This window comes from Prionailurus bengalensis, chromosome C1, assembly GCF_016509475.1.
Source record: "Prionailurus bengalensis isolate Pbe53 chromosome C1, Fcat_Pben_1.1_paternal_pri, whole genome shotgun sequence".
Classification (NCBI taxonomy): Eukaryota; Metazoa; Chordata; class Mammalia; order Carnivora; family Felidae; genus Prionailurus; species Prionailurus bengalensis.
Genome location: NC_057345.1, coordinates 119262689 through 119288580, shown reverse-complemented (window position 1 = coordinate 119288580; position 25892 = coordinate 119262689). Strand labels below are relative to the sequence as shown.

Below are 25892 nucleotides of genomic sequence, written 5' to 3'. Positions count from 1 at the left end.
GCCCCGTGTCAGGCTGTGTGCTGACAGTTCAGAGCCTGGAGCCTGCTTTGGATTCTCTGTCTCCCTCTCTCTCTGCCCTCTTCTGCTCACACTCTGTCTCTTTCTCTCTCTTTCAAAAATAAATAAACATTAAAAAAAAAGTTAAAAAAAAGGAATTGAGAACAATGGTTTAATAAACTGGTGAAAACAATGTAGCTTATAGTGCAGACATTAGTCTGATTCTTAATACATAAATCTACCAACTCACTGAGAAGCTTTTCCCAAACTATTTTGTACATAATGCCCTTCATTTATAATCAGAATGAAAATTTCAGCTAAAGAGTTTATTAAACTGAGTTACTGTGTATAATGGTGTGAAATTTTAAAAAATCTGTCAAAGGATAAGCATGCTCCTTTTTTCCTTCACACGTACTGGCAGCAGGCAGTATCCTCCCAAGGCTTTATGCCCTTTACTTAACAACTGTTAACTGTCCAAACTGTCTTCTGCTTCATTCAATCTAAAAACATCTGGTTATAGGGCAGGAGGGAAGGATTTGAAATGGCTTTCACCTTAAATGTTCTCTGTTCATCCTAGGCTACCTTGAGGGTTGAAGGTACCCTTTGGGTGGGTTCTTTATTTGGGATTCATTCATTCATTAGATGTTTACTGAATGCCAGTGGGTGCAACGCACCATGTTAGGTACTGAGTACACAGAGATGCTTAAGAGCTGAGATCATGACTAAGCAGACAATCCTAATGTCTAATGTGGGTGTATTCAGAGCAAGGACACCTAACCCAGTGCAGTGGGAAGTGAGGGCATTTGGGACAGGAGGTGGGTAGTGCTCAGACAGGATTTTCTAGAGGAGAATATCTCTGAACTGAGGTGTTGTGGGTTTTTTTTTTTTTTTTTTTTTTTTTTAGTGTTTGTTTATTTTTGAGACAGAGAGACAGAGCATGAGCAGGGGAGGGGCAGAGAGAGAGGGAGACACAGAATCCGAAGCAGCCTCCAGGCTGTCAGCACAGAGCCCGACGCGGGGCTCGAACTCACAAACCGTGAGATCATGACCTGAGCCGAAGTTTGACACTTAACCGACTGAGCCACCGAGGCGCCCCCGTGGAAAAATATTTGAAGAGGACAGAACCTTCTAGAAGTCAGACTCCTTTTGAATAGCGCCATACACCAACAATTCTAAATATTACCGGTGATGAAATATTCCTCCCTACAAGGGCAGACTTGTTCCCAGTTGCTGCTCAGACCCATGAGAAGCGATCACCTCATTTGTGACCACCAGTCTCCCTGGGGCCTCATTTTTGTTCCTATCGCAGTATTTCCTCACCTGTGCGGCCCATTGGGACATCTCTGGCAGTGGGCTTCTGGCTCTTTCTCTGCCTCAGTGTGAGCCCACCCCCCCCCCAAATCTATGCACACGGAACACCCCCAACACTGCTCCTTCGGTTTCTGCAGGGGCTGCTTGAGAGATCGGGGCGGGGACTAGACGGGGATGCACGTCCCATGCTGAACTCTACACTTGTCCCAGCTGCTTCTGTGCCCGCCTCACCCGGCTCTCCTTCCCGCCCTGCCCTGGGGCAACTCCAGTCTGCACCTCCTTCTGCCCTGCGTCCACCTGTCTTGGTGTCTTTTAGAGATGGGGGCGCCTGGCTGCTTGCAGTCTTGCTTCTGGCTCTCTCTGCTCCCACCTTAGCTCCGCATCCTCGGCCTCTCCGTTTGTGCCTCCTCATGGAAAACCTAAATCCCCGCATGGTTTTCTAAGGAGGTTTTAGATTGTTGGAAGAGAACAAAGTCCACCAAAGCTTGTCTGTTGAAGACTGTTTTTAGTCCCCAACTTGTCATTGCTTCATTCATTCATTCATTCATTCATCCATCCATCCATCCATTCATGCGTCCATTCATCCACTCTGAATTGGACCTGCTGACCCCCAATTTGTAGCTTCTGATTTAATTAAACTGCTGACCTGTTTGGTTTCGTTCAGATGGTGGTGGCCCGCACAGTTTTGTTTTGTTTTTTTTTAAACCTTGAATTCGCTGTCAACATTTAAAAATCAAAAGATTTCACATAAAAATTTAGATTTTTACTTTTTTTTTTTTTTTTTTTTTTTTAAAGAAAAAAAAGGTGCCGGGGTGGCTCAGTCGGTTAAGCATCCAAGTTCAGATCAGGTCATGATCTCACGGTTCATGGGTTCGAGCCCCTCACGGGGTCACTGTTGTCAATGTGGAGCCCGCTTCAGACCTCTGTCCCCCCCACCCCCGCCTCTCTGCCCCTCCCCTGCTCATGCTGTCTGTCTCTCTCAAAAGTAAATAAACATTTAAAATGCATTAAAAAAAAAAAAAAGAAAAGATCCAGCAATACTGGGCCCATGGTCCTGCATGATCACAGTTAGTTCAATGGAGATAAAACAGAAGCTGCCTCTTTATTTTTTTTTTTTTAAGTTTATGTATTTATTTTGAGAGAGAGAGAAAGGCAGAGAGGGAGAAAGAGAGAATCCCAGGAGGGCTCCTCACCATCAGCACAGATCCCGACTTGCGGCTCGATCTCACAAACCATGAGATCATGACCTGAGCCAAAACCAGGAGTCGGACGCTTAACCGACTGAGCCACCCGGGCGCACCTGAAGCCACCTATTTGGAGGGCAGTGCCTTTGCCAGCTCACCGCAGTCCCCACCACTCCTTATCACCTCACATACAGCCCTCCTCACTCCTTTTTGTTACTTGACTGGCCTCTGAGGACTTGCGGCAACAACACTGAAAAGGAGACAAGGCAGCCAAGTGTCGGGTTCCACAGCACGGACCCCCTGATGGCTCTGGAGCCCTTCTGTCTGCATGTCTACTCCAGGCTCCCTCTGCTGCATGCTGGCTGTGTGACCCGGAAACATGACGGCCTCTCTCTGCCTCTTAGAATCCTCATCTGTAAAATACAGTGCTTAGGAGTCTCTGCCTCTTAAAGTTGTTCTGGAGGATTAAGCAGGTTAAAGTAGAACTTATTAATAGTTAACAACATTTGTAAGTTTTTAATAGTTACGAGTACTAAGAACGGTGCTTAGCATGTAGCTCCTGATTCATATTAGCTATCGCCATCATCATCATCATCATCACCCAAGAGATTTTCACCTAAGTAACACACACGTGAGACCCAGACGGGTTGGCTCACACTTGAGCAAAGGTAGACAGCATATAGAGAAATCGGGATGAGAAGCTCGGAGCAGGAAGGCGGTGGCCAATTTGAAGGTGGCCTTCCGACACTGAGCGACTGGGCTAGCAGCTGAGGGGCGCGTGTGAAGCTCTGGAACAGCCAGGCAGGTACTGGGCCCCAGCTGGGGAAAGTGGCCCAGTGGCAAGTGCACAGAGGGGCAGGGCAGGGAGGAGGGTGTGGCTGTAAGTCCAGGATCAGGAGCTCTTTTGTCTTGCATTTATACTTAAAAAAAAACAAACAAACAAAAAAAACAAGTTTTGTTGAGATATAATTCACATGTCATAAAACTTACTAATTTAAAATGTGCAGTTCAGGTCGTCTGATGGCTCAATTGGTTAAGCGTCTGGCTCTTGGTTTCAGCTCAGGTCATGATCTCCCAGTTCGTGAGTTCAAGCCCCGTGTCAGGCTCCATACTGACAGTGAGGAGCCTGCTTGAGATTCTCAGTCTCCCTCTCTCTCTATCCCTCTCCTGCTCACTCTCTATCTCTCTCTCTCTCAAAATAAATAAATAAACATTCAAAAAAAATAATAAATAAAATAACATGTACGGTTCAATGGATTTTAGTATATGCAGCCATAACCACAATCAATTTTAGAACATTTTCATTACCTCAAAAGGAAACCCATTATCCACTCTTCATTTTTCCCCTCAAACTTCCTAGTCTCAAGCAGACTCTGACTTTCTGTCTCTATAAATTAGCCTATTCTGGACGTTCATATGATGGCAGCATACATTACGTGGTCTTTTGTGACTGGCTTCTTTCACTTAGCATCATGTGTCCCAGGTTCATCTAACTTACAACATGTATCAACACTTCATTCCTTTTTATTGCCAAGTAATATTCCATTGTGTGCCTGTACCACATTTTATCTATCCCTTCATCGGTTGATGGATATTGATTGTTTCCACTTTTGGGCCACCTTGGATAATGCAACATTTGTGTGCATGTGTTTATGTGGCTACATGTGCTCAGTTGTGTTGGGTGTATACCTAGGAGTGCAATTGCTAGGGAATATGGGAACTCCATGTGTAGTGTTTCAAGGAACTGTGGAACTAATTTCCAAAGTGGCTGCACCATTTTTAATTTCTACTGGCAATGTATGAGAGTTCCAATGGGCACTTGCATTTGTAAATGTCAGAGTAAAGCAGCCATCTCTACAGCTAAAGAAAAATTACAAAGACAAAGGTGATGGGAAAATATAAATCCAACAGAAGGTAGATTCAAAGGGTATATTTTCCCTTTGCATATAGAATCAATTTAGACAAAATGGCTAGAAGTCACAGGGCCTGCATTTAATACCACCAAGTTTGCTCTCTTTGAGGTTGCTTCTAGAGAGAAGCAAGTCTGGCCTGGATAGCGCCTCTCTGAGGACTGGATAGTCTTCACACATTTTCCACAAGGTCATGAAGTAGACTCACATATATTCATCAACCCTATTTCCACTGGCTGGATTTGACGGTTGTAAATTTTCCTTGCTGAGATAAAATCCCACGTGGACATTTGCCAGCTACCCATAAACAACCATAGTGGCTCGAGATCTGGTAAAATGTATTTTTGACAGCTTCTGTAAATAACCAAAAGTTGCATTCTGGTTTCTGTCCAACATCTCTAAATCAAACACTGGGGTGCAGAGGACTTTCAACTCTCTTTCCCTTTTGTAGTTTGAAATTCTGCTTTATAACTAGTCTCACCACCCTGGCTGGTTAAATTCCGTGATCACGTGATAAGCTTAAATTTTTTTTTTTTAACATCTTATTTATTTTTGAGACAGAGAGAGACAGAGCATGAACGGGGGAGGGGCAGAGAGAGAGGGAGACACAGAATCGGAAGCAGGCTCCAGGCTCTGAGCCATCAGCCCAGAGGCCGACGTGGGGCTCGAACTAATGGACTGTGAGATCTTGACCTGAGCTGAAGTCGGCTGCTTAACTGACTGAGCCACCCGGGCGCCCCGATCACGTGATATCTTAGAGAGTGCTGTCGATAAAATACGATTTTCCCCTTCCTATATGCACAAGTAAAGAAGAACTTGCTGCTTTTAGGTACTGAAATTCGGTATCTTTCCATTCTTGTGGTTCTAAACAATTCATATTAATTCATCATACTCTCTGGTTTCTCTAACGGTGCTAACCTGCTACCAAATAACTGGTTGAAATCTGGAACAAACCCAGTCAGTTGACCGGTTGTTCTCCCCATGGGGCATCAACTGATCTTCCTTGCCCCAAGCTGACTCTGTTGACTGTTTGGTTAGTGTGCTTTAGACAAGCTTATGTGAAAGTCACCTGGGTCCTCCCCTGGATTCCCTGTCACTTCCCATTTTTCACTCTGGGCCGTGCCATAGACACGGCAGCCATGTTGCTCTAAAGCAAGTGGAACTCTTGAGTTTATCTCAGGGATACAGATGCTGTGTAGACCACAGGGTCACATTAACAACACCAGTAGAACCTGTCCCTGGCTGCACCATTCCAAAGCCAGGATATTTTAGCCTCTGGAACTTTTACACAAGTTTAAGAATTTACCAAAGGATGCTTTTCCTTAGGAACTGAACCTCATGCCTCATTTTAGAAAGTGTGGGAATGGCCAAAGTCAGAGTAGGATGTCCGAATGAAACTCAGTTCTCTCACTGCCCTACAGTTGAAAGCATGTGGGTCATGGGAGAAGGTGCATCCTTAAACTAGCACTGGAGGGAAAGATCGACAGTGCAGGTGCCCAGCATAGACAGCAACCAGGTCCTTTTTTGAACTGTGCCAGGAAAGAGTCTCCGTGTGAAAGGCCCACTGACCAGCTATACCTGAGTTAGAAAGAAGGTGCCAGAATGACTACAAAATCAATCTGCAGAAGGGTTTTTGGGAGCCCTCGCTACCCAAAGAGAATAATTCCCATTTCTTAGCTCATCCAGGGAAACACATTCCTTACTCATTCTAGGGATTCATTTCTCATATCCCAAAGTCAGAGTTGACTTGAAGGAGCAGCAGCATTTTGTGGAAACTTTCTGACAAAGGCAACTTGAGCTCATCGACACACTTGTGCTTTAATTTATTTCGGCCCCTACTTGGGATTATTGAGCCGTCGTGAACTTACATTTCAAAATTGCTTCAAAGCTGATATTCAGACTTAAAAAATTGCTGTCACTTAACAGCCTAAATGTTTACTGTATGAAAAATTCTACCACATTTTATAGTTAAAATTGCTTTGATTTAATATCCTTTTGTTGAGCTAATATCTTGACCCAGTCTCTGTGAATTTTAGCAGGAAAGAAAATCATCCCACCCCTAAACCATAGAGATCTATATTAATAATTAAAGGATATAAATGCTTTCCCCTTTCATTTTTTTAAAATTTTTTTTTAACGTTTATTTAATTTTGAGACAGAGAGAGACAAAGCATGAACGGGGGAGGGTCAGAGAGAGGAAGACACAGAATCTGAAACAGGCTCCAGGCTCTGAGCTGTCAGCACAGAGCCTGATGGGGGGCTTGAACTCACAGACCACGAGATCATGACCTGCGCTGAAGTTGGCCGCTTAACCTACTGAGCCACCCAGGCGCCCCTGCTTTCCCCTTTCATTCAGCAGACGTGGGTACCGTCAACAAAGGGAACTTTCTTTTCTTTTTTTTTAAATATCTTTTTTTTAATTTTTTTTTTTAACATTTATTTATTTTTGTGACAGAGAGAGAGAGAGACAGAGCATGAACAGGGGAGGGTCAGAGGAAGAGGGAGACACAAAATCTGAAACAGGCTCCAGGCTTTGAGCTGTCAGCACAGAGCCCGACGCGGGGCTCGAACCCACAGACCACGAGATCATGACCTGAGCTGAAGTCGGACGCTCAACTGACTGAGCCACCCAGGCGCCCCGCATACACACACTTTTAATGTGGTTTCTAGAATGTGATGATTTAATGCCTGTCAAAACACTTAGAACAGAGTAACTAGCCACCAGCCCACTGAATTGTGACTCTTTTTTTTCTTAAATAGTTGCTTTCTCTTGAATATGCCCCACATTTCTTATGAAAAATCCTAATACCATTTCAAGACCAGAATTATTTGAATTTAAGTTGCTTGGCTTTAAAAATTCATTTCTTGCTCCTCTTCCAAGTGAGCTTTTTGTTCTAGTAATTGCTGGTGGGTAAGCCATAAGACTAGAATCTGGCAGCTGGGCGCCCTGCTGGCTGTGTCAGGCCAGACATTATAGGGCACTTAGCTCTGAGGAAGCATGTTTGGAACACAGTTGGCGCGAGGTTCCTTCTGCCCTCTATTCTAAAAGAAGAAGAGGCCTAGCAGTAGTTTTTAGTGTATCCTCTTATCTTTTCCGAATAAACGCTGTATTTTTCTCAACAAAAGGAAAAAGCAGTCTGCAGGAGGCTTTTCATCTCCCTTCATGTCTCGATTTAGTTGCTTCCTTTCCCTTGAATGTGACTGTCTTGCTCGATGCCAGATGTCCCTGTTCTCTGGTCTCCGGCCACAGGCCCTGCTCCGACTCAAAGGAGCACCCCCTGAATTTCCTTCCTTACCCCATATTATCCCTCTGGTGAGTTGTAAGGTGCGATTTTCTCTAACATTTGTTATTTATCTGAATACTCTCATTTTAAAATGAAGTTAATGTTTAATTTTTAAAAGGTATTATATATTATTGTATGAGACCACTGACAGGAGGTGCTTAGAGCAGGCATATTCAGAGACAGAAGGTAGAAGGAGTGGAGGCTGCCAGGGGCTGGGGGTGTGGAGGAAGGGGCAGGGAGTGTTTAATGGGAACAGCGTATCAGTTTTGCAGGATGAAGAGAGTTCTGGAGAAGGATGGTGGTGATAGTCACACGACAGTGTGAATGTGCCTAATGTCACCGAACTGTATACTTAAAAATAGTTAAAATGGTACATTTTATGTTATGTATGCCTTACCGTTTTTTAAGTGTTTTTTTTTTTTTTAAAAAAATATTCATCAGGCTCTGTGCTGACCGCTCAGAGCCTGGAGCCTGTTTCCGATTCTGTGTCTCCCTCTCTCTCTGCCCCTCCCCCGTTCATGCTCTGTCTCTCTCTGTCTCAAAAATGAATAAACATTAAAAAAAAAATAAAAAAAAATATATGAATAGGGCACATATTATCTCTGCGGATGGCAGATAACATGTCATGGTCACCTCGAACTTTTTCCGAATTCAGTTCCATTCCAGCCCCTAGAGAAATGCCTTAGCTTCTTTTACCAAGAAGGCAGAAGTGACCTCATTTAATTCTGATTTTTCCCTAGGGTTGCACCTTTTTCTAAACTACAGAGGCATGAATGAGAGCAGGGAACGGGGGATTTTACCAACAGGGAGGACTAAGTAATTAGGTTGAGAAAAGAGTTGAACCAAAGGCAAGAAAGGAGCTCAAAGGCCAGGCCAGCAAGACAAAGACATCGAATCTCCCTGATTCTTTGACTCTTTCTTGTTCTTTGCCTCCAATTTTGATCTAAGCTTAGGCTAAAAAGGAGGGTGGTGTTTAATTCTCTAGGTGTGAAAAATAATTAAATGCCTGCTACTTGAGGGGCGCCTGGGTGGCTCGGTTGGTTAAGCGTCTGACTTCAGCTCAGGTCACGATCTTGCGGTCCGTGAGTTCAAGCCCCGCGTCGGGCTCTGGGCTGACGGCTCAGAGCCTGGAGCCTGCTTCCGATTCTGTGTCTCCCTCTCTCTCTGCCCTTCCCCCGTTCATACTCTGTCTCTCTCTGTTTCAAAAATAAACGTTAAAAAAAAAAATTTTTTTTAAATAAAAATTAAAAAAAATGTCTGCTACTTGAACATGTAAATTTGTGTTTTTCTTTATTTGACTATATCATTAAGGACCACGGGTCCACTCTGCTTCTGGTTTGAGGCTCCAGTCCCGGTGAGATTAATTGTGTCTTTGAAAATAAGATAAGCAGCAAATGAAAGTTCATACGAACATAAATTATCCTAGATGAAAGGACATACTTTGAAATTTGAAACGTAATTTACCCTCAACTCTATGTCTTTTCAAATTGTTGCCTGTTTGTGGGAGGTGGGGTCTGGTTTATCAGGCAACTAATCATTATGTCTGCTTTCTTTCTGTTTTGGGGGTCACGCTCTGAATACAAAAATTTACATCTAAAGCTTAAAAATAACTAGCCAGCCCCCAAATTTCTTCCTTTGTCTCTGTGTGCATAGCAGTGCTTGAGAGGAGGCTGGTAACATTTGAGGAAAGGTCTTGGGATTTTCTAGGCTTCTCTTGCTGATGGGATAATGAAAGGAAATGCCTTCTAAAAGTTTTTTTTTAATTTTTATTTATTTTGAGAAAGAGACAGAGTGTGAGTGGGGGAGGGGCAGAGAGAGAGAGAGAGAGAGAGAGAGAGAGAGAGAGAGAGAGAATCCCAAGCAGGCTCCACACTATCAGTGTGAACCTGATACAGGGCTTGAACCCACAAACCATGAGATCATGGCCCGAGCTCGAATCAAGAGTCAGGTGCTTAACAGACTGAGCTACCCAGGTGCCGCAAAATAGGGAACAATTCTTTTGAAATACTTAGTATGTTTTTGTATATCCTTTTAACGTACTTAATATATATTTATGCAGAGCCTTAGCATAACCAATAAAATGTTTAAATAATAAAGTAACAGGTATAAAAGTTGTGGTTAACTTCAAAAGTACTAACTTCTATCTGCTTTGAGATTTTTAACTGGCCGCTTCCTATAAGTTACAGAAGAACTCAGGGTCCTGTTTGTGCCTGTGAAACCATAGGCATAAGATATGTATATGTATTCGTGTTTCTTCAGTGTAGATCAGTTTTTTGTTTTTGTTTATTTCACGTTTTTATTTAGATTCCAGTTAGTTAACATACAGTGTAATATTCGTTTCAGGAGTAGAATTTAGTGATCCATCACTTACAAACAAAACCCAGTGCTCATCACAAGTGCCCTCCTTAATAGCCATCACCCATACCCATCCATTTAGCCCATCCCCTGCCCGCCTCCCCTCCAGCAACCCTCCATTTGTTTTCTATAGTCAAGAGTCTGTTTTATGGTTTTAATGGTATTTAGCATAGGAATTTAGTGTCGAATTTCTAAGTCCCCTTAGAATCTAATGGGACTCTGTTTTTTTCAAACAGGAAACATTTCTGAATAAACTAAACTTTATATTTGTCAAAATTCTTTGTGACCCAAAGTCATCCAGACTGTCCTTGATTTATGATTTTGGTGGTCATCCGTGCGAATTCGACAGCCATAATATGAGCTGCAGTAAGGAACACAAATCTGTATTCTGTATTACTTGCACTACAATGTCTCCTTCAGAATCAGGGTGCTTGGAATTCTGTGCCCTTAAGGAATTGTTTGTTTTTCCAGACTGGTTAATGCATCGGGAACTTGGCTTCACGTAATCATCACTAAACAAATACCCTTACACCTTTTCTATGGGAATTATCGGAGGTCTAAAATTAGTTTTAAATTGGGCATATATAAAAGCTCCGGCAGGTTTTGTTTTGTTTTTTGTTTTTTTTTAGTTCAGAAAATGCAAACATGCAGCTCTTAGCAGAAGACTCTTGAGCAGCCGGCTTTACCTCACTGGGTGGCTCTGAGCCGATGGCTGGGGTTAACGCCCCAAGCACCATCCAGCTCATGTGGCTGTGGGAGTCACCAGCCTGGTCTTCAGAGACCATGTCTGAGCAGTTTAGACTTCACATTGACCATCACCCACGGCTACTCATTCTTTTTTTTTTTTTTAATGTTTATTTATTTATTTTGAGAGAGAACGTGAGCAGAGGAGAGGCAGAGAGAGGGAGAGAGAGAATTCCAAGCAGGCTCCGCACTATCAGCACAGAGCCCCATGCGGGGCTCGATCCCACGAACAGTGAGATCATGACCTGAGCCAAAATCAAGAATTGGATGCTCAACCGACTGAGCCACCCAGGCGCCCCAAGGCTGCTCACTTCTTGAGGGGCATATGTAACTTGTACGGTTAGTTTTATCTCCCCAGTGCTGTGGAGCAGCTGATGTTCAGTGGGACCCCAGTGTCTTGAAAATGTAATGACCTTTATGTGCCCTGTGTTTCAGAATTAGGAAGCACCTCAGAGAGTTAAGATGGACTGGCTGCTTCTAGAGAGTCTGACCAAGGACAGGGTTTATGAGTTTGGTAAAAAAAAAAAACAAAACAAACCTATGAAGGGTTCACCTCACTGCTGGCTGAAGAGATTACTATGTATAATGATCCTTGACTTGAATTTATATCACTATATATAATTGACAGAATTAATTTCTAGAATTTACAGATTGACAGGAGAGCAGAACAACTTCATAGGAAAATAGGCAGAGGATATGTACCGATAGTCCATAGACGAGGAAACCCAAACGTCTCCCTCTGAATAGAAGGTCAACCTCGAAGAAATGAACGTGAAAATAAAATGAGATAGCACTTTACCCCCATTGGGCCAGAAGGAGTTAAAATGTCTGAAAATCCTGTGTTGGTAAGCAAGAGAGGCTCTCATAGGCTGCTCATGGAGGTAGACATCAGTAAAAGGGCTTTGGAGAGCATTTGGGCTATGTCTAGTAAAGTTGCTAATTTTACTTTGCTCGTAACCAGCAATTCTTGTCGGTTATACCTGGAGTAGTTCTGGTATAGATGCGTGAGTCACACACAAGGATTGTCACCGCCACGTTGCAATAGTGAAAAAAGTGCAAACAACCTAAATGCCCCCAGCGAGAGAGTAGGTGGACAGGGGTGACATAGTCATGTACTAGAATTTTCATCCCCAGTGAAATGAACGAACAGTACTTCATGTATCATGATTCGAAATTGTGTATCAGGGATAAATCTGCAGAGTGTTGAGCAACATTAGCAAGTTTTGGAATGGCATTGTTGAAAACAAGTAATACCATATTATATATTTCGTGAGCACATACACATGTGGCAGTGTTATAAAAATGCTTGAGGATGGTAGACAGCGGAGATGAGGTAGGGATCACTCCTGGAGAGAAAAGAAGTAGACAGCGGAGATGAGGTAGGGATCACTCCTGGAGAGAAAAGAAGTAGAGGGGGACGGAGAGGTGTACAGGGAGCTTCAAGTGTTCTGCAGTGTTTTATTTCTTTGAAAATAAAACACTGATTTATCCAAAGCGGAAGATTTGAGAGCTTGATGGTGGATAAAGGGACCTCTCCTTTTTTTTAATGTTTATTTTTGAGGGGCGCCTGGGTGGCGCAGTCGGTTAAGCGTCCGACTTCAGCCAGGTCATGATCTCGCAGTCCGTGAGTTCGAGCCCCGCGTCGGGCTCTGGGCTGATGGCTCGGAGCCTGGAGCCTGTTTCCGATTCTGTGTCTCCCTCTCTCTCTGCCCCTCCCCTGTTCATGCTCTGTCTCTCTCTGTCCCAAAAATAAATAAAAACGTTGAAAAAAAAATTTTTTTAAAATGTTTATTTTTGAGAGAGAGAGACAGAGAGACGGAGAGAGAACAGGGGAGGGGCAGACAGAGAGGGAGACAGAGAATCCGAAGCAGGCTCCAGGCTGTGAGCTGTCAGCACAGAGCCCGACACGGGGCTCGAACCCACACACTGCAAGATCATGACCTTGGTTCATCGACTGAGTCACTCAGGCACCCTGTGTGACCTCGATTATATTATCCTCTGTATTTTTCTTTACATTTGAGATACTCCAGAACTTTAAAAAAGGTAATGAACTTAAACCCAAGTAAAAATGCTCATGGCATAATTTTAAGTTTATTTTTATTTATCTTGAGAGATAGCAAGCAGGGGAGGGGCAGAAAGAGAGGGAGACAGAATCCCAAGCTGGCTCTGCTCTGTCAGTGTAGAGCCTGACATGGGGCTCGAATCCCCGAAACGTGAGATCATGACCTGAGCCAAAATCAAGTGTTGGCTGAGCTACCCAGGTGCCCCTCGTGGCATAATTTTTTTTTTTTAATGTTTATTTATTTTTGAGAGAGAGAGACAGAGTGTGAGTGGGGGAGGGGCAGAGGGAGAGGGAGACACAGAATCCGAAGCAGGCTCCAGGCTCCGAGCGGTTAGCGCAGAGCCTGATGCGGGGCTCGAACTCACAGACCGTGAGATCATGACCTGACCCAAAGTCGGACGCTTAACCCAGCCACCCCGTGGGTGGGTGAGCCACCCAGCCACCCCGTGGCATAATTTTTAAGACCACATTTGAGCTATACTATATCCTCAGAATTACTACTAAAAAAGAGTTACTCTACTTTGCTCCAACAAATGTTTGTTGAATGTTTGGCCTGTGCAGGACTCTGGAATTTTGTTGAGGTTATGCTAGAGAAGTAAGTAGACCCAGTTCTGCCCTCATAGGACTTAGAGGCTCCCAGGTAGACAGGCGCTGGGCAGGTAAAGAAGAGGGTCCTGATGGGAAAGGTCCCCACACAGACTAGGTCGGGATGGGCACCACCCAGAAGGCAGCACGCTAGCTGGTCTGGCCCCTCTGCTTACAGTCATATTCCCCCAGGACTGGGAGATGTGAGGGAGGAGTGTAGTGGGCAGGAAGGCTGTCGTCGAAAGCTTAAGGAGTAAGGAGCGACCACGGGGCAGGAGGGCAAGATGGGCTGTGAGGGCATGGGAGTTACAAGGTAGAGAAGGGAGGAGGCAGAAAGGCCAGGGAGAGAGGGCAGGGCTGAGTCTCTTAGTGGAGGAGCTCAATGTTCAGCTGCTGAAAGGGGCCCAGATAACCCTCCCCAGCTCTGTGTCTGTAGGATGCCAGGGGACAAGTAGAGAACTCGGCTTCTCCATGCCTCGCTCATCCCACAAACTCTGGCCCACCTCATAGAAGGAGAGGACATGAGGAGAAGCTCAGGCCTCTCTGAGAGATGTCACAGCTGTAATGACTCCTGTAGTGCCCTAAGGGACCACCACAGGCCCAGTTAGAAGTTGGGCTGGTCTTGGCTGAGGGAGCATTTCCGAATTCACAGACCCTCTCCGGGTCCTCTACTGCTTGTTTGCCCTTCTTACCAAACAGTCTCTGGCATATTTCCATCACACACAGCCGGAAGTGTGGTTTCTTCAACATGGTCTAGTTCTAAGCTCTGTAAAGGCCAGAAGCTTCCCAGGCTTCTTTGTGTAAAGCCTGCCCATTCAGTGTTCCCTAGGTTTCCTGGGGCCCGTTGTGTGGCAGAGAATCCCTTTCCCTGTGACTGAGTGTCCACAGGATAAATCCACTGGTACTCAAGAGGCAGTGAGGACCGAGGTATTTGGGGTGTGGAAACTGGGCACAGTTGACCTGCCTTGAATCCCGGTTCTGCCATTAACCAGCCGTGTCACCTCAGACAGGACACTTATGTTCTCTCGTGCCTTGGTTGCCTTGTCTGTAAGTGGGGATGATCGATCACAGTACCACCTCATGGGATTAGAAGAGTTAATATCTGGGAAATGTATACAGTAGCTGGCAGCCAGGAATTACTACAGCCGCATTGACTATGGTCTTTTAAATTTTTTTAATGTTTATTTTTGAGAGAGAGAGAGAGAGCATGAGTGGGGGGAGGGGCAGAGAGAGAGGGAGACACAGAATCCGAAGCAGGTTCCAGGCTCTGAGGTGTCAGCACAGAACCCCACAAGGGGGTTGAACTCACAAACCACGACATCATGACCTGAGCGGAAGTCAGATGCTTAACCGACTGAGCCACCCAGGCGCCCCTGTTGTGGTTCTTTATTATGTAACTTGAGTCTATTCCTTGGTATCAAAAGAACTAGTTATAAAGAAAAAAAATTTTTTCCTTTTTGTTTTTTTTTTTTTGCAGCAAAAAATATGTTATCCCTTTACAGTGCAGCTGCCCTATAGATTTCGAGTTTCATATCACTTTGATTCAGTCTCATGAAGCCTTTACCGTTGACCCGTTATCAGGTAAGGAGAATCAAGGTTTCAAGTTTCCAATTTCCTCAGAGTTCTCAGATCAGAGAGGATTTGGAGAGTAGGCCTCAAGTTATGAAAGAGAATAAGCTTCATTTGAATATGGTTTTTTCACATGTGTAACAATAGCAAATTTGACGTACCTGATATATTGTAAATTGGGATTGGATACCAGAGAATGAGGACACTTTGGGATCATTTGGGTCATGCAGATCATTTATAATAGCATCCAGGTAAATCTCTTTCACGATCAACACTTGAAGTTGGAAACTAATCCATTCCTACTCTAATTTTGGCTCTTGGTATATCCTTGGATTTGCATTCATCTTTTCATTCAATTTCAAATAACATGGGAACATTATTTCTTACCAAGCGTTTGGAATGTTGTTGAAAGCTCTTGTGAATTTGCTGCACGTGGTGTGGCCAGCCCGTCTTCGCCTGCCCTAAAGGACGTAGATCCTGACACTGCTCAGGACTTTTGGAAATGCCGTCTCCATCTGAAGTGATTTCTGCTTCCCGGTTTCCGTCTCTTGATGTTTGGGTTTGGGCTTTAAATATCTGTCCACAGCAGTCTGCTGCGAACACTAAAATAGTTTTGTTTTTGAATGTCTGGGTAGGAATCCATTAATTTCCTGATTGCAAGTGCATAGATGAGTGTTCAAAGCAGAAATTTTGAATTACTTCTAAATTATGAAATGTATATAGATTATTTCCTAGGGAACCAGGAGCCATTCTGAGATTTTGGAAATTCAGTGTAGCTTTACCATTTATACTGCATAAAACAGGACCTGATTCTCTTTCCAGAGAGAAGGTTTATTATTTTTAGGCTTTAAAAAGAAGAGAGAATAAGTGGTTACCAAAATTGTACTAAATAATATTACATTTCTGCTTTTAATTATAGTTGATGTTCTCACTCTAAGCTTTTTGGTAGAGTAATAATAGTAACACTGAGTAACTATTATATGCCAGGCACTATTCTAAGTGATAGATACAGATACATTTTATATATGTGTATGTACCTATACATTAAAAAAATTTTTTTTAATGTTTATTTATTTTTGAGAGAGAGACACAGTGTGAGTGGGGGAGGGGCAGAGAGAGAGGGAGACAACAGAATCTGAAGCAGGCTCCAGGCTCCGAGCTGTCAGCACAGAGCCCAATGCGAGGCTCTAACTCACGAACCGTGAGATCATGACCTGAGCTGAAGTCAGACGCTTACCGACTGAGCCACCCAGGTGCCCCTATGTACCTATATATTTAATCTGCACTACAACCGGGTAAGATTGGTACAATTATTATTTCCATTTGATAGACATAGAAATGAGGTGCCAAGTGTTTAAATAACTTATCCAGGGACACTCAGTAGTAAGTGGCCGAGGTGGGACTTAAAAGCAGTCATTCTGGTTCCAAAGCCTGTGCACCTGCCTCATGAAATACAAACTGAATTTTTGCCTTAACTCCAAAAGGTTATAAAAATTTGACCCGCGAGGTAAGTTGGTAAAGTGAGCTAGCTCCTGCGATCTTAGTCCAGGCTCTGCTTAGAGATTATGGCAAGAAAGAGGAGGGGTTCCTCTTCCGGCCTGGGCCATCAGACCATACTGGACCTCTGGGACTGTCCCTGAAAGCCACGTGCTAAAACAGATCCAGATAAATCCCAGTGAGAGGGCATCAGGTCACGGCAGGAACAGGGATGGGGGTGCTTCAAGAAGAGAAAGGTATTGGAGGCAGGCTAACTGTGTCAGTAACAGGAATCACCGTGGTGTACAAAGGAACGGCCTTGGCCCGGGTGGCTCCCGGTACATCACCAGAGACGCTTAAATATGAAATCGGTTTCTTATCAAGCAGCCAGTTCACCTTCACCAAAGGCTCAGACGGCAGATGGGGCTTAGAGTAGGGCAGTGCCCCAAGATGTTGAACACTTAGGACAGCTATGAAGCTAAGGGAGCCATCCCTGGTGATTTGCATTTAGTAGCTCTGGGAAGGGTCTGGTTTTCTGTACTGGTAACAGGCACCTCCAGGTGATTCTGATATAGGCATTCCTCAGTGGTTCTTGGTAATCACTGGACAAGGTTCACCAGTAAGATCCTATCCCACCTGATGGTCTATAAAGCTGTTAAGGGAAGAGAGGGAACCACCGAGATTTCCGAGCAGTTGTGATAGGAGCGGTTTTTTAGGAAGGCCAGTGTAGCTGCAGTGTGCAGGTGTGACTGAGGTGGGAGCAGGCAGGAAACCAGGAAATCATTGTATCACGAATGAAGTCGCATGGGCCTTGAGAGCCTGAACTAAGCCAGTTATCAGTGCCAAGGAAAAGAAAGGGAGAATCTGGAAGAAAGCTAGAGGTTCTTGTGGCCAAGTCATACTTCTGCCAAGAATTATTGTCCCAAGACACAGAATATTAATCGACGAGAAGGGTTTTGAAACACGGCCTATTCGTAAAACCAGTGGAATACATACATAAGCAGTTAAGTGCTGAGCATCGACGAACGACAACTGTACTTAAAAATCATGCAGGTGTGTCCTTGAGCACTCAGATTATAAATTGCACAGCCACATAATTCAGACAAATGGGGCCATGAGCTCTTTGATCCACCTGATAAGCTTTCGTTGCTCTGGTGCTTTGTTTGTTGCTTATCTTTTAAATTCTTCCCTTAAGTGAAATTAAGTTGGACATACCAGTTTGAAGTCGAGAGAGAGGTGGGAGCTAGGGACATATGTTTTGATGTCACCTAGGTACTGATGGAACATACTGCTGGGGGTCTGGAGATGACATCACCCGGGGAGCAGGGGTGGCCAGAGAAGAGAAGCGGATGGAGAACTGAGACCCGAGCACACAGGCACTCAGAGGACACCGGGGGGGAAGTGGGTGCAGGACAGAGACCAGGAGGAAAATCTGGAGAGTGTGAGGCAAGCAAAGCTGTGCGTGAGTGAGCGAGCGAGCCAGGGCTCCTGAGCTTTGGGGATCCACCTATACGATTTCAAATGTTCTGCGTCATATGGATGGTGTTGCTGATGTGACTGATATGCTTGTACACAAGCAGGTCTCCTGGGCTGGACCGCTCAGCCTCCTCGGTAGCCATTTTATGAGGCCTGGTGCATTCCTTGGCCCACTGGTCTCTCTGGCATTTTCTTGCTTTGGTTTCCCACTTTGTTAATGTACTGATGCGTCTGTTATACATCTTCGAGGCTATGAAATTTGCTGATGACTTTTACTCACCTGGAATAAAAAAGCTCTGTCTGTGAGGACGGTGACTGCAGGTCAGGTGCATGTAGCCCAGGCAGGTGCTGGGCTTTTCTGACTTGCCAGGCATCTGACCTGACTCCTAGGTCTTATACAGTTGGACAATCAGGGATCACATTTCGGCCAGTTAAGTCCTTATTGCCCCCATTTTATAAATAGGACCCAGAGAGGCTAGGAACCATGGACTGATTTTACACAGTTAGGGCGTATAGTTATAGACACTGTTTTAGGCACATCTTTAGAGGCGGTGGAGACATCCATGGTCCATGGGGTTATAAAGCAAGTTCTCCTCTAGGAGCTAGAAGCATCATTTATCCATGCCTTCCAGGCATTTCGTGCTCAGGCTTGCCAAATGAAAAAAATTTGAATACAGCTAAATCCATTTACAAGATACGAATCTGACATAGTGCCCCTGACTTTAACTCAACTGGCCACTTGCCCACTGGGCGTCCTTAAGATGCATGTGTGTGCTATAGCTATCAGAAGCTGGATCTGTTGACTGTGCCAAGATCTTCCTGAGACTGGGGGAAAGGAGTGAAGGATTTTGTGACCTTCTTTACAGTGCTGACAAGAAATCGTATACAATTAAAGCATCGAGAACGCTCACTCCGTTGATGATTTTGGAAGAGGCAGCAATACATTTTATTAGTGTTGGAGAACAGCCAAATGCCACACACACACAAAAAATTGTTGAATTTGTTCACTTTTGAACACTTGAAGATCCTGGGCATTCACTTGGTGTCCCATACCCTCAGATGAATGCATGCAATTCATATAAATAGTAAATTGTAGCATACAATGGCTAGTTAAGCAAGAGTTCCTGAGGACTATTGCCCAGAGTTCTTATAGAAAGTTTTAATACTTTTGTTCTCTTTTCTCCCCAGTGATGAGGCATAGAGCAGCCATTTGGAAATAATTTTATATTTTGCATTTTCTTATGAAATGCAAATTTATGACAATGTGATACTGATTTGGGAGTAATCCCAGAGCCTCTGGCCTCGCTTTGGACCCAGACTACTTTTTGATTATAAGCAACCCAGCCCGGAGCACATCTTGGCAAAGAATAATTTCCCTTACCCCTGGATGAGCACTAGGATGCCATAAAGAGTGCACCCTACGTATCAAAGCCCAAGGCACCTCCATGCACCTCTTACTCTGGGTGGGCCAGAGGGACTTGACCCCTAGTCCAATCATGTGATCTCCGTTGGATTCATTCATACTCCTGCAGCACCTGCCATGGTGCTGGCCATACCCCAGCATTTACCCATTTAAGTTTCAACAGGAAGTGAGGGTTAACTCATTTTTTTGCGTCTTTTTTCTCCAAAGGCTCCTTCCCCACTGGCTGAGGTATTTTATCATGTAACAAGCCTCACCGGCAGGTGAGAATCCATGAGCAAACCCCTTCCTTCCAGACAAGAGTATGAATAGGGAAGGTTGCCCCTGCTTCTCCCCACCTCACTATACACCTGTTGGTGGGTGAGACAGAAGACCCCCAATCCCAGCACAGACTGAGTAGGGGACAGATCAGGATTGTCAGGAGGATGGTAAGACCTTTGGATCTTCAGCACACAAAGGAGGCTCCCATAAAATGTTTTTTATTGGTAGTTAGGTCCATCATGAATAGCCTCATCCCAGAAAATAATGCTTATTATATGGCTACATAGCGAAATGGAGACACACAGATATATCTTTGGCAAGTGATAGAAATGAGTGAGATACACCAGCCAAATGCTTCTGATTACCTTTCAGGCCAGCAAACTGGAGAAAAGCCAGGGCCCATATGCCAGGTCAGAATAGAACACTTATGGGAAGTAAAGTCAAGAGATCAGACGTTTCTATGACTTTCTAGAGCACCAGACTTAAGGGTGAGGAAGTGAGAACAACTGCGGACAGGTAATATATCAAAAGCAAATGAGTTCCCAAAGCCCCTTATTTAAGGATATATGTAACTAATTTATAGCAGTAACTAATGGAAACAGGAAAAGCTGGATAGGCAGGTAGCAATTCTTTATGCACAGCCCTGAGGCCGTTCTGTCACGTTGTAGCAATGCTACATTTTACCTGGCGGTTGGTATCTCCTTGATGGGTGACAGTGGTTGTACATAGAGTAGCTGGCGTACCGTTAATAATCGCTTCCGTTTGCTAATTGTTAAGCATGTGACAGGCGCTGTCCTGAGCACACTGGATGCTCTACTGCATTGCATTCTACAACCCGATGAGAACTCTTAGCATCACCTTGTTACAGCCAACCACACCCAGACTCGGGGAGGCCAGATGTCCCGCCCAAGGGAGCAAGGTCTGTCTGACTCCAGACCCCGAGCTCTCAACCCCTCCCTTAAGCTGGAAGAGTAACAATACAGCATCCTTGAAATAGGAGAGAAAGCCAAATAGAATTGTTTATCACAAGACTAAGAGTTTAGGAACGTTCTCTTGTGAGAGAAAAGTTAGGGAGATCAATAATAGCTCTCAACCAGGCCTTGTGTATTCTCCTTGCCTTCAGGGTCCTTAGGTATCTCTTGCTCAAGATGATCATTTGGTGGCATGTCAGTCTGGGCTGGTTTGAGCTCAGTTGACCAACACCATTCAGTGGACTTCGCCCAGAGACCAACTCCTGTGCTTTGACCAAACTCTGTACCCCTACTGCCCGTGCAGAAGTGCCAGCCCCAGGGAGGTCCAGGGAGAGGCCAAGGATAGCATGACCCAACCCTTTATCCTGCTGGAAAAGCCTGTCTTCCGGGAGACTGGAAGGGAACGCCAGCTTTGCTTACAGAACAGGCCCTTCTGGGGGTCCCAAGGGGCTGGTATGGGAAAGGCGACTTGCCCAAAACCAAGCAACAGCAACGACAGAGGGAAACAAGAAAAGCTCTGGGTGTAAATAAGTGTGGGAGATAGCGGGATGAGCAAACGTAAGTATTTCTTTAAGAAATGGCTTTATAAAAATGAAACATGTTTGTTATGAAAATATGTTTCATTACTTGATATTGATTAAAAAAAAACACAACAACAGGTGAAGCCAAAGGAATTAATGAACTTCCTTGATATAAGTGATACTCCTAAGGGTACCTTATACCCTGACTGGGTGGTTCAGTCAAGCATCCGACTCTTGATTTTGACTCAGGTCATAATCTCATGGCTCGTGGGATCGAGCCCTGCATCAGACTCTGCACTGACAGTGTGGAGCCTGCTTGGGATTCTCTGCTCCTTCTCTCTTTCCCTCCCCCACTCATGTGCTCTCTCTCCCTCTCTCTTTCGAATTAAATAAATAAAAACTTTAAAAACGTGATATTCCTAAAATTTACTGCTAAAAATTAAGAAACGAGATTATGAAAGGTCACCTGGGTGGCTCAGTCGGTTAAGCATGCGACTTTGGCTCAGGTCATGATCTCACAGTTTGTGGGTTGGAGCCCCGCGTCGGGCTCTGTGCTGACAGCTCAGAGCCTGGAGCCATCTTGGGATTCTGTGTCTCCCTCTCTCTGCCCCTCCGTGTCTCACACTCTGTCTCTCTCTCAAAATAATGAAGGAACATTAAAATAATTTAAAAAAAAGAGATTAAGAGGTCAGAGCCACTGCTTCCTTCAGCTGCATGCTTCAAGTTCAGCTAGAGTCTTGGTGGTGCAGAAAGGGGAAGTAGCATCCATAACTGTCTCTCCCCCGCCCCCCCCAACCCCCCCTGCTCCTTATGGCTTCCTGTTCTGTGATATTATCTTTCCTTATGTGGGTTTACAGCCTTTGCATTCTGCCTTGTGACCATAAATGCCACAGTTGCTTAGTTTCTATTTAAGTGGAACCAGGGTGTCCCCTCCATTCTTGTTCCATGTTTTCTCCACTCTTAAGTTCTTCATGTCCGTCCTTTCTCTTGGCTTGTCTGGACTGTGTAATCCAGCCACTTGTTAACCAAAGTTTCCTGGAGGCAACATACCGAGAGTGCCTGCGTGTTTGACAACGTCCCTGCAGCCTGTCATCTTGAAGGACAACTTGACTGGGTCTAAAAGTCTTGACGTACAGCTTTGGTCACCTCAGAACTTTGTAGACGGTGCTCGATTGCCCTTTGCTTTGAACTTGCTAGGAATTCAGAGGCTGGTCGGAATCTTTACCCACCCAAGGTGAATTCTGGATGCCCTTAGAATTCTTTTTCTTTTTGTTTTTGTTTCAACCTTGAGGTTAAGTAATTTGCCAAGATATGTATTGGTGTTGCTCCGTATCATTTGTTTTCCTTGAACATCGCATGTCCTTTTGGTCTGGAGAGAAAGAACTTTCATTATTTTAGGACATTTTTCTTTTCTTTTCTTTTCTTTTCTTTTCTTTTCTTTTCTTTTCTTTTCTTTTCTTTTTAATTTTTATTCATTTTTGAGAGAGAGAGACAGCACGAGCAGGGGAGAGACAGAGAGAGAGGGAGACACACAATCCGAAGCAGGCTCCAGGCTTCAAGCTGTCAGCACAGAACCCAACACGGGGCTCGAACCCATGAACCGTGAGATCATGACCTGAGCCAAAGTCGGATTCTTAAGTGACTGAGCCGCCCAGACGCCTCTGTTTTAGGAAATTTTTCAACTATTAAAACTGGATACGTTAGTCTTCTATTTGCTTTGTTCTTTCCCTCAGGCATGTAAATTATGTGTATGGGTTGGCTCCCCTTTGCCCCTGCTTTCTGTTATCTTCTTGAAAATAATTTAATTCTGTACGGATTCCTCCTTCCTCCCTGCCACGGCTCTCCCTGTGTTTCTCCCTTCCTTGCTTGTGTGTTCTTCACTGGCTTTTGCTTATGTTCCCTTCCTCCTCCAAAGTGGATTAATTTTTGAATTTTCGGTTTTTTTGTGCATAACACAAAATGTTGGTTCCACTCAGCATTTTACTCAGCGTTGAGTAGGGCCTGCTGCCAGCAGAGGATAACGTGGGGAAAGAAATGATGGCGGTGATAATAATTACAATCGCAGCTGATGCTTATACGGTGCTTACCACGTGCCAGACATCAGTGCTGCTCATTTTTAACAAATACTTATTTTGAGAGAGAGAGAATGCACGCAAGTGCACGCACGAGTGGAGGAAGGGACAGTGAGAGGGAGAGAGAGAGAATCCTAAGCAGGCTCTGTGCTGTCAGCATGGAGCTGGATGTGGGGCTTGATCTCATGACCTTGAGGTAGATCATGACCTGAGCTGAAATCAAGAGTCAGAGGCTTAACCAACTGAGCCACCCCAGCACCTCAACACCGCTCATTTAATACTCCCAATGACACTTATGACTGGATGCTATTATTATGTCTGCTTTGCAGATGAGGAATCCGAGGCATGGAGTGTTTGGGTAAGTTGCCCAAGGGTAGAGCTGGGATTGGAACCAGGGTCTGGCCCACAGTCCGTGGGCTCAGGCATCCTGGGAGGACATCTCCCATCACTGCCTCAGGCTCACGAGGGCAGGATGCGTCCTCTGTGCTGTGTGCTGTCATTCTGTGGTCACTTGCTCTGCTCTGTCCCCGTCATGTCACCTCCAGCCTCCCGGTCCCAGGTCTAAGGCCATAGAAATGTCAGAGCAATGTAGTTACTTCTTCAGCTGCCTCCCCCGCTATTCTAGGATGCTGAGGTCACGTCTCTTCTGTCCTGATCCCTGCTTCTCCAGGGCCCAGCCACATACCACATTTTATCTCTTTGATCAAAGACTAGTGAGTGGTTTTTTTTTTTCAGGGCCATTCCCCTTATCCTCGGGGAAATTTGTTGCCCTCCCAGCTCCCGGCACACTCCCATGCCTTACTTTGCACTAGTAAAACCTTGGTTTGCTAGCATAATTCATTCCGGGAACATGCTTGTCTTCCAAAGCACTCGTGTGTCAAAGCGAGTTTCTAGAACCATGGGCTCAGTTGTGGTCATGTGACATTCGGCATCACACACTACTCGCGTTGCAAGACGTGGCTCGTTTGTCAAGTTGAAATTTATTAGAAATGTTTGCTCCTCTTGCTCGCAGAACAAGTTACTTGAAATCGGAGGTTTTACTGTATTTGGTAAGCGTGCTGCTTTTCAGGCTTTGGGATTGTTTAATGGAAGACTTTCCTTCTCTTCCATTTTATGCATTTGCTTCTTGGAGTTTTGGTGAGTTTTCCAGCAGGGTGTTCTAGTTAGAATAGCTTCGCTTCACCGTCTTGTACCAGAAATGCTGCTGGGCTCGGTTCCTCCTGCTGCTGGGTTTGCTTCCTGCCCTGTGGCCCCCCCATTTACATTTGTTCCAGAACTAAGCACTCAGTACTTGTTGTGCATCAGGTACTGATAGGCCCTGGGCTGCCCCAGGGAACAAGACAGTCCTGCTTCCCTCTCTGATGTCCCAGTTCAGGGGAGAGACACAGGCACACAAGGAGGACATTGTCCAGGGGGTGGAAGTGGTTGTGAAGAAAAACAAAATAAGGGGATGTGACCAGGTGACTGCTTTCGTCGGTGGTCAGGAACTGGGGAAGGGGGCTTTAAGCACAGGAGCCACCATCGCTATAAGGTTGGAAGCCCAGCATGTCTGGAGGATGTGCCCAAGGGGAGACCAGGTTGGAGAGGCCCCGGGGAGCTGAGGGTTTGGTTCTGAGCTGGGAGGGAGTCCAGTGGAGGGCTCTCAGCAGGAGGTGGGGCCTCATGACGCTCCTGAGGGGAGAGTGGGTTGGAGTAGCACAAGTAGGGAGCAGGTTGTCCTCCTCAGGAAGGAAGCCCAGGGCTCGCCTCTGGGAACCACACAGGGAAGATCAGCGTGGCCCCTGCACAAGGATGGCATGCAAATTCGTGAAGCATTCCATATTTAAAAAAAAAAAAAAAAAAAAAAAAAGGAAGGAAGGAAGGAAGGAAGGAAGGAAGCCAGGTTGGCCTGGATGGGTACTGGCTGTGAAAATGGCGAAGGGTGTGGGTGGTGGCACAGTTGGGCTTTGCTGAGGCGTTGGTGAACTGGGGGCGTGCTCAGGGGGTGGCTCCCTGTGTCCCCGTGGGCGATGGGGAGTGCAGGTGCTGTGCGTGATGCTTCGTGCAGCTCTTGAGTTCAGCTATAAGCATTCCCATACAGTCTCTCTGGCCTCCCCGGAGCTGTCTTTGCGTGCTGGACAGCGCCCAGGACGGTGGCCATGTAACATATGTGTGCTACACTCAGTGCTCCCTGCCAGCAGGTTACAGGCTTGACAGAAAATGAATTGGTGGCCTGGCTTGCCTCTCCCAGCATCCTCCTGCTCAGACTGCCCCTCAGCTTCCCATCAGCACAGGTAGGGTCCCCAAGCTCTTCTGATCCTGCTCCCATGGCCTGCATTTTGGGTACTTGGTAGACAGGGAGGAAAAGGAAGATCCCCCCAAACTCTCACTTTACTGATTATTTCTAGTTTCCATCACAAAGGCTTGCTGGAGGGAGAAGAGAATGAAAGATTAAAGGAAGATCGGGGGTAATTGGCTGTTAGCATCCGTCCCGCACCTGCTGCGGCTGAGCAAGCGTTGGCTCTTCCCAGGAAGCTTAGAAATGAACTGATAACTGAAAGCCTCAGGGCCCATATTTCACCCCTTTACAGAAAGTCCACAGGCCTAAAATTTAAAGCAGACCTTCCCAGGGGCACCTGGGTGGCTCAGTCGGTTGAGCATCTGACTTCGGCTCAGGTCATGATCTCACAGTGTGTGGGTTCGAGCCCCGCGTCT

General features: G+C 45.3%; 1 protein-coding gene and 1 pseudogene across 6 annotated transcripts in view; both read left to right on the top strand.

Moving 5' to 3' along the window:
* CFAP221 (cilia and flagella associated protein 221) overlaps window positions 1–25892 on the top strand; it is a 104739-nt gene that overhangs the window by 19292 nt on the left and 59555 nt on the right. For 5 of the 6 annotated variants that reach the window (XM_043576576.1, XM_043576573.1, XM_043576574.1 and 2 more), the window contains one exon: window positions 14910–15013. The exons of the other annotated variant lie outside the window; for it this stretch is intronic. In XM_043576576.1, the coding sequence (XP_043432511.1) occupies window positions 14910–15013 (104 nt within the window). The remainder of the gene's footprint in view (window positions 1–14909; window positions 15014–25892) is intronic. 6 annotated transcript variants of the gene reach the window in all.
* LOC122482298 lies at window positions 24931–25024 on the top strand (annotated as a pseudogene).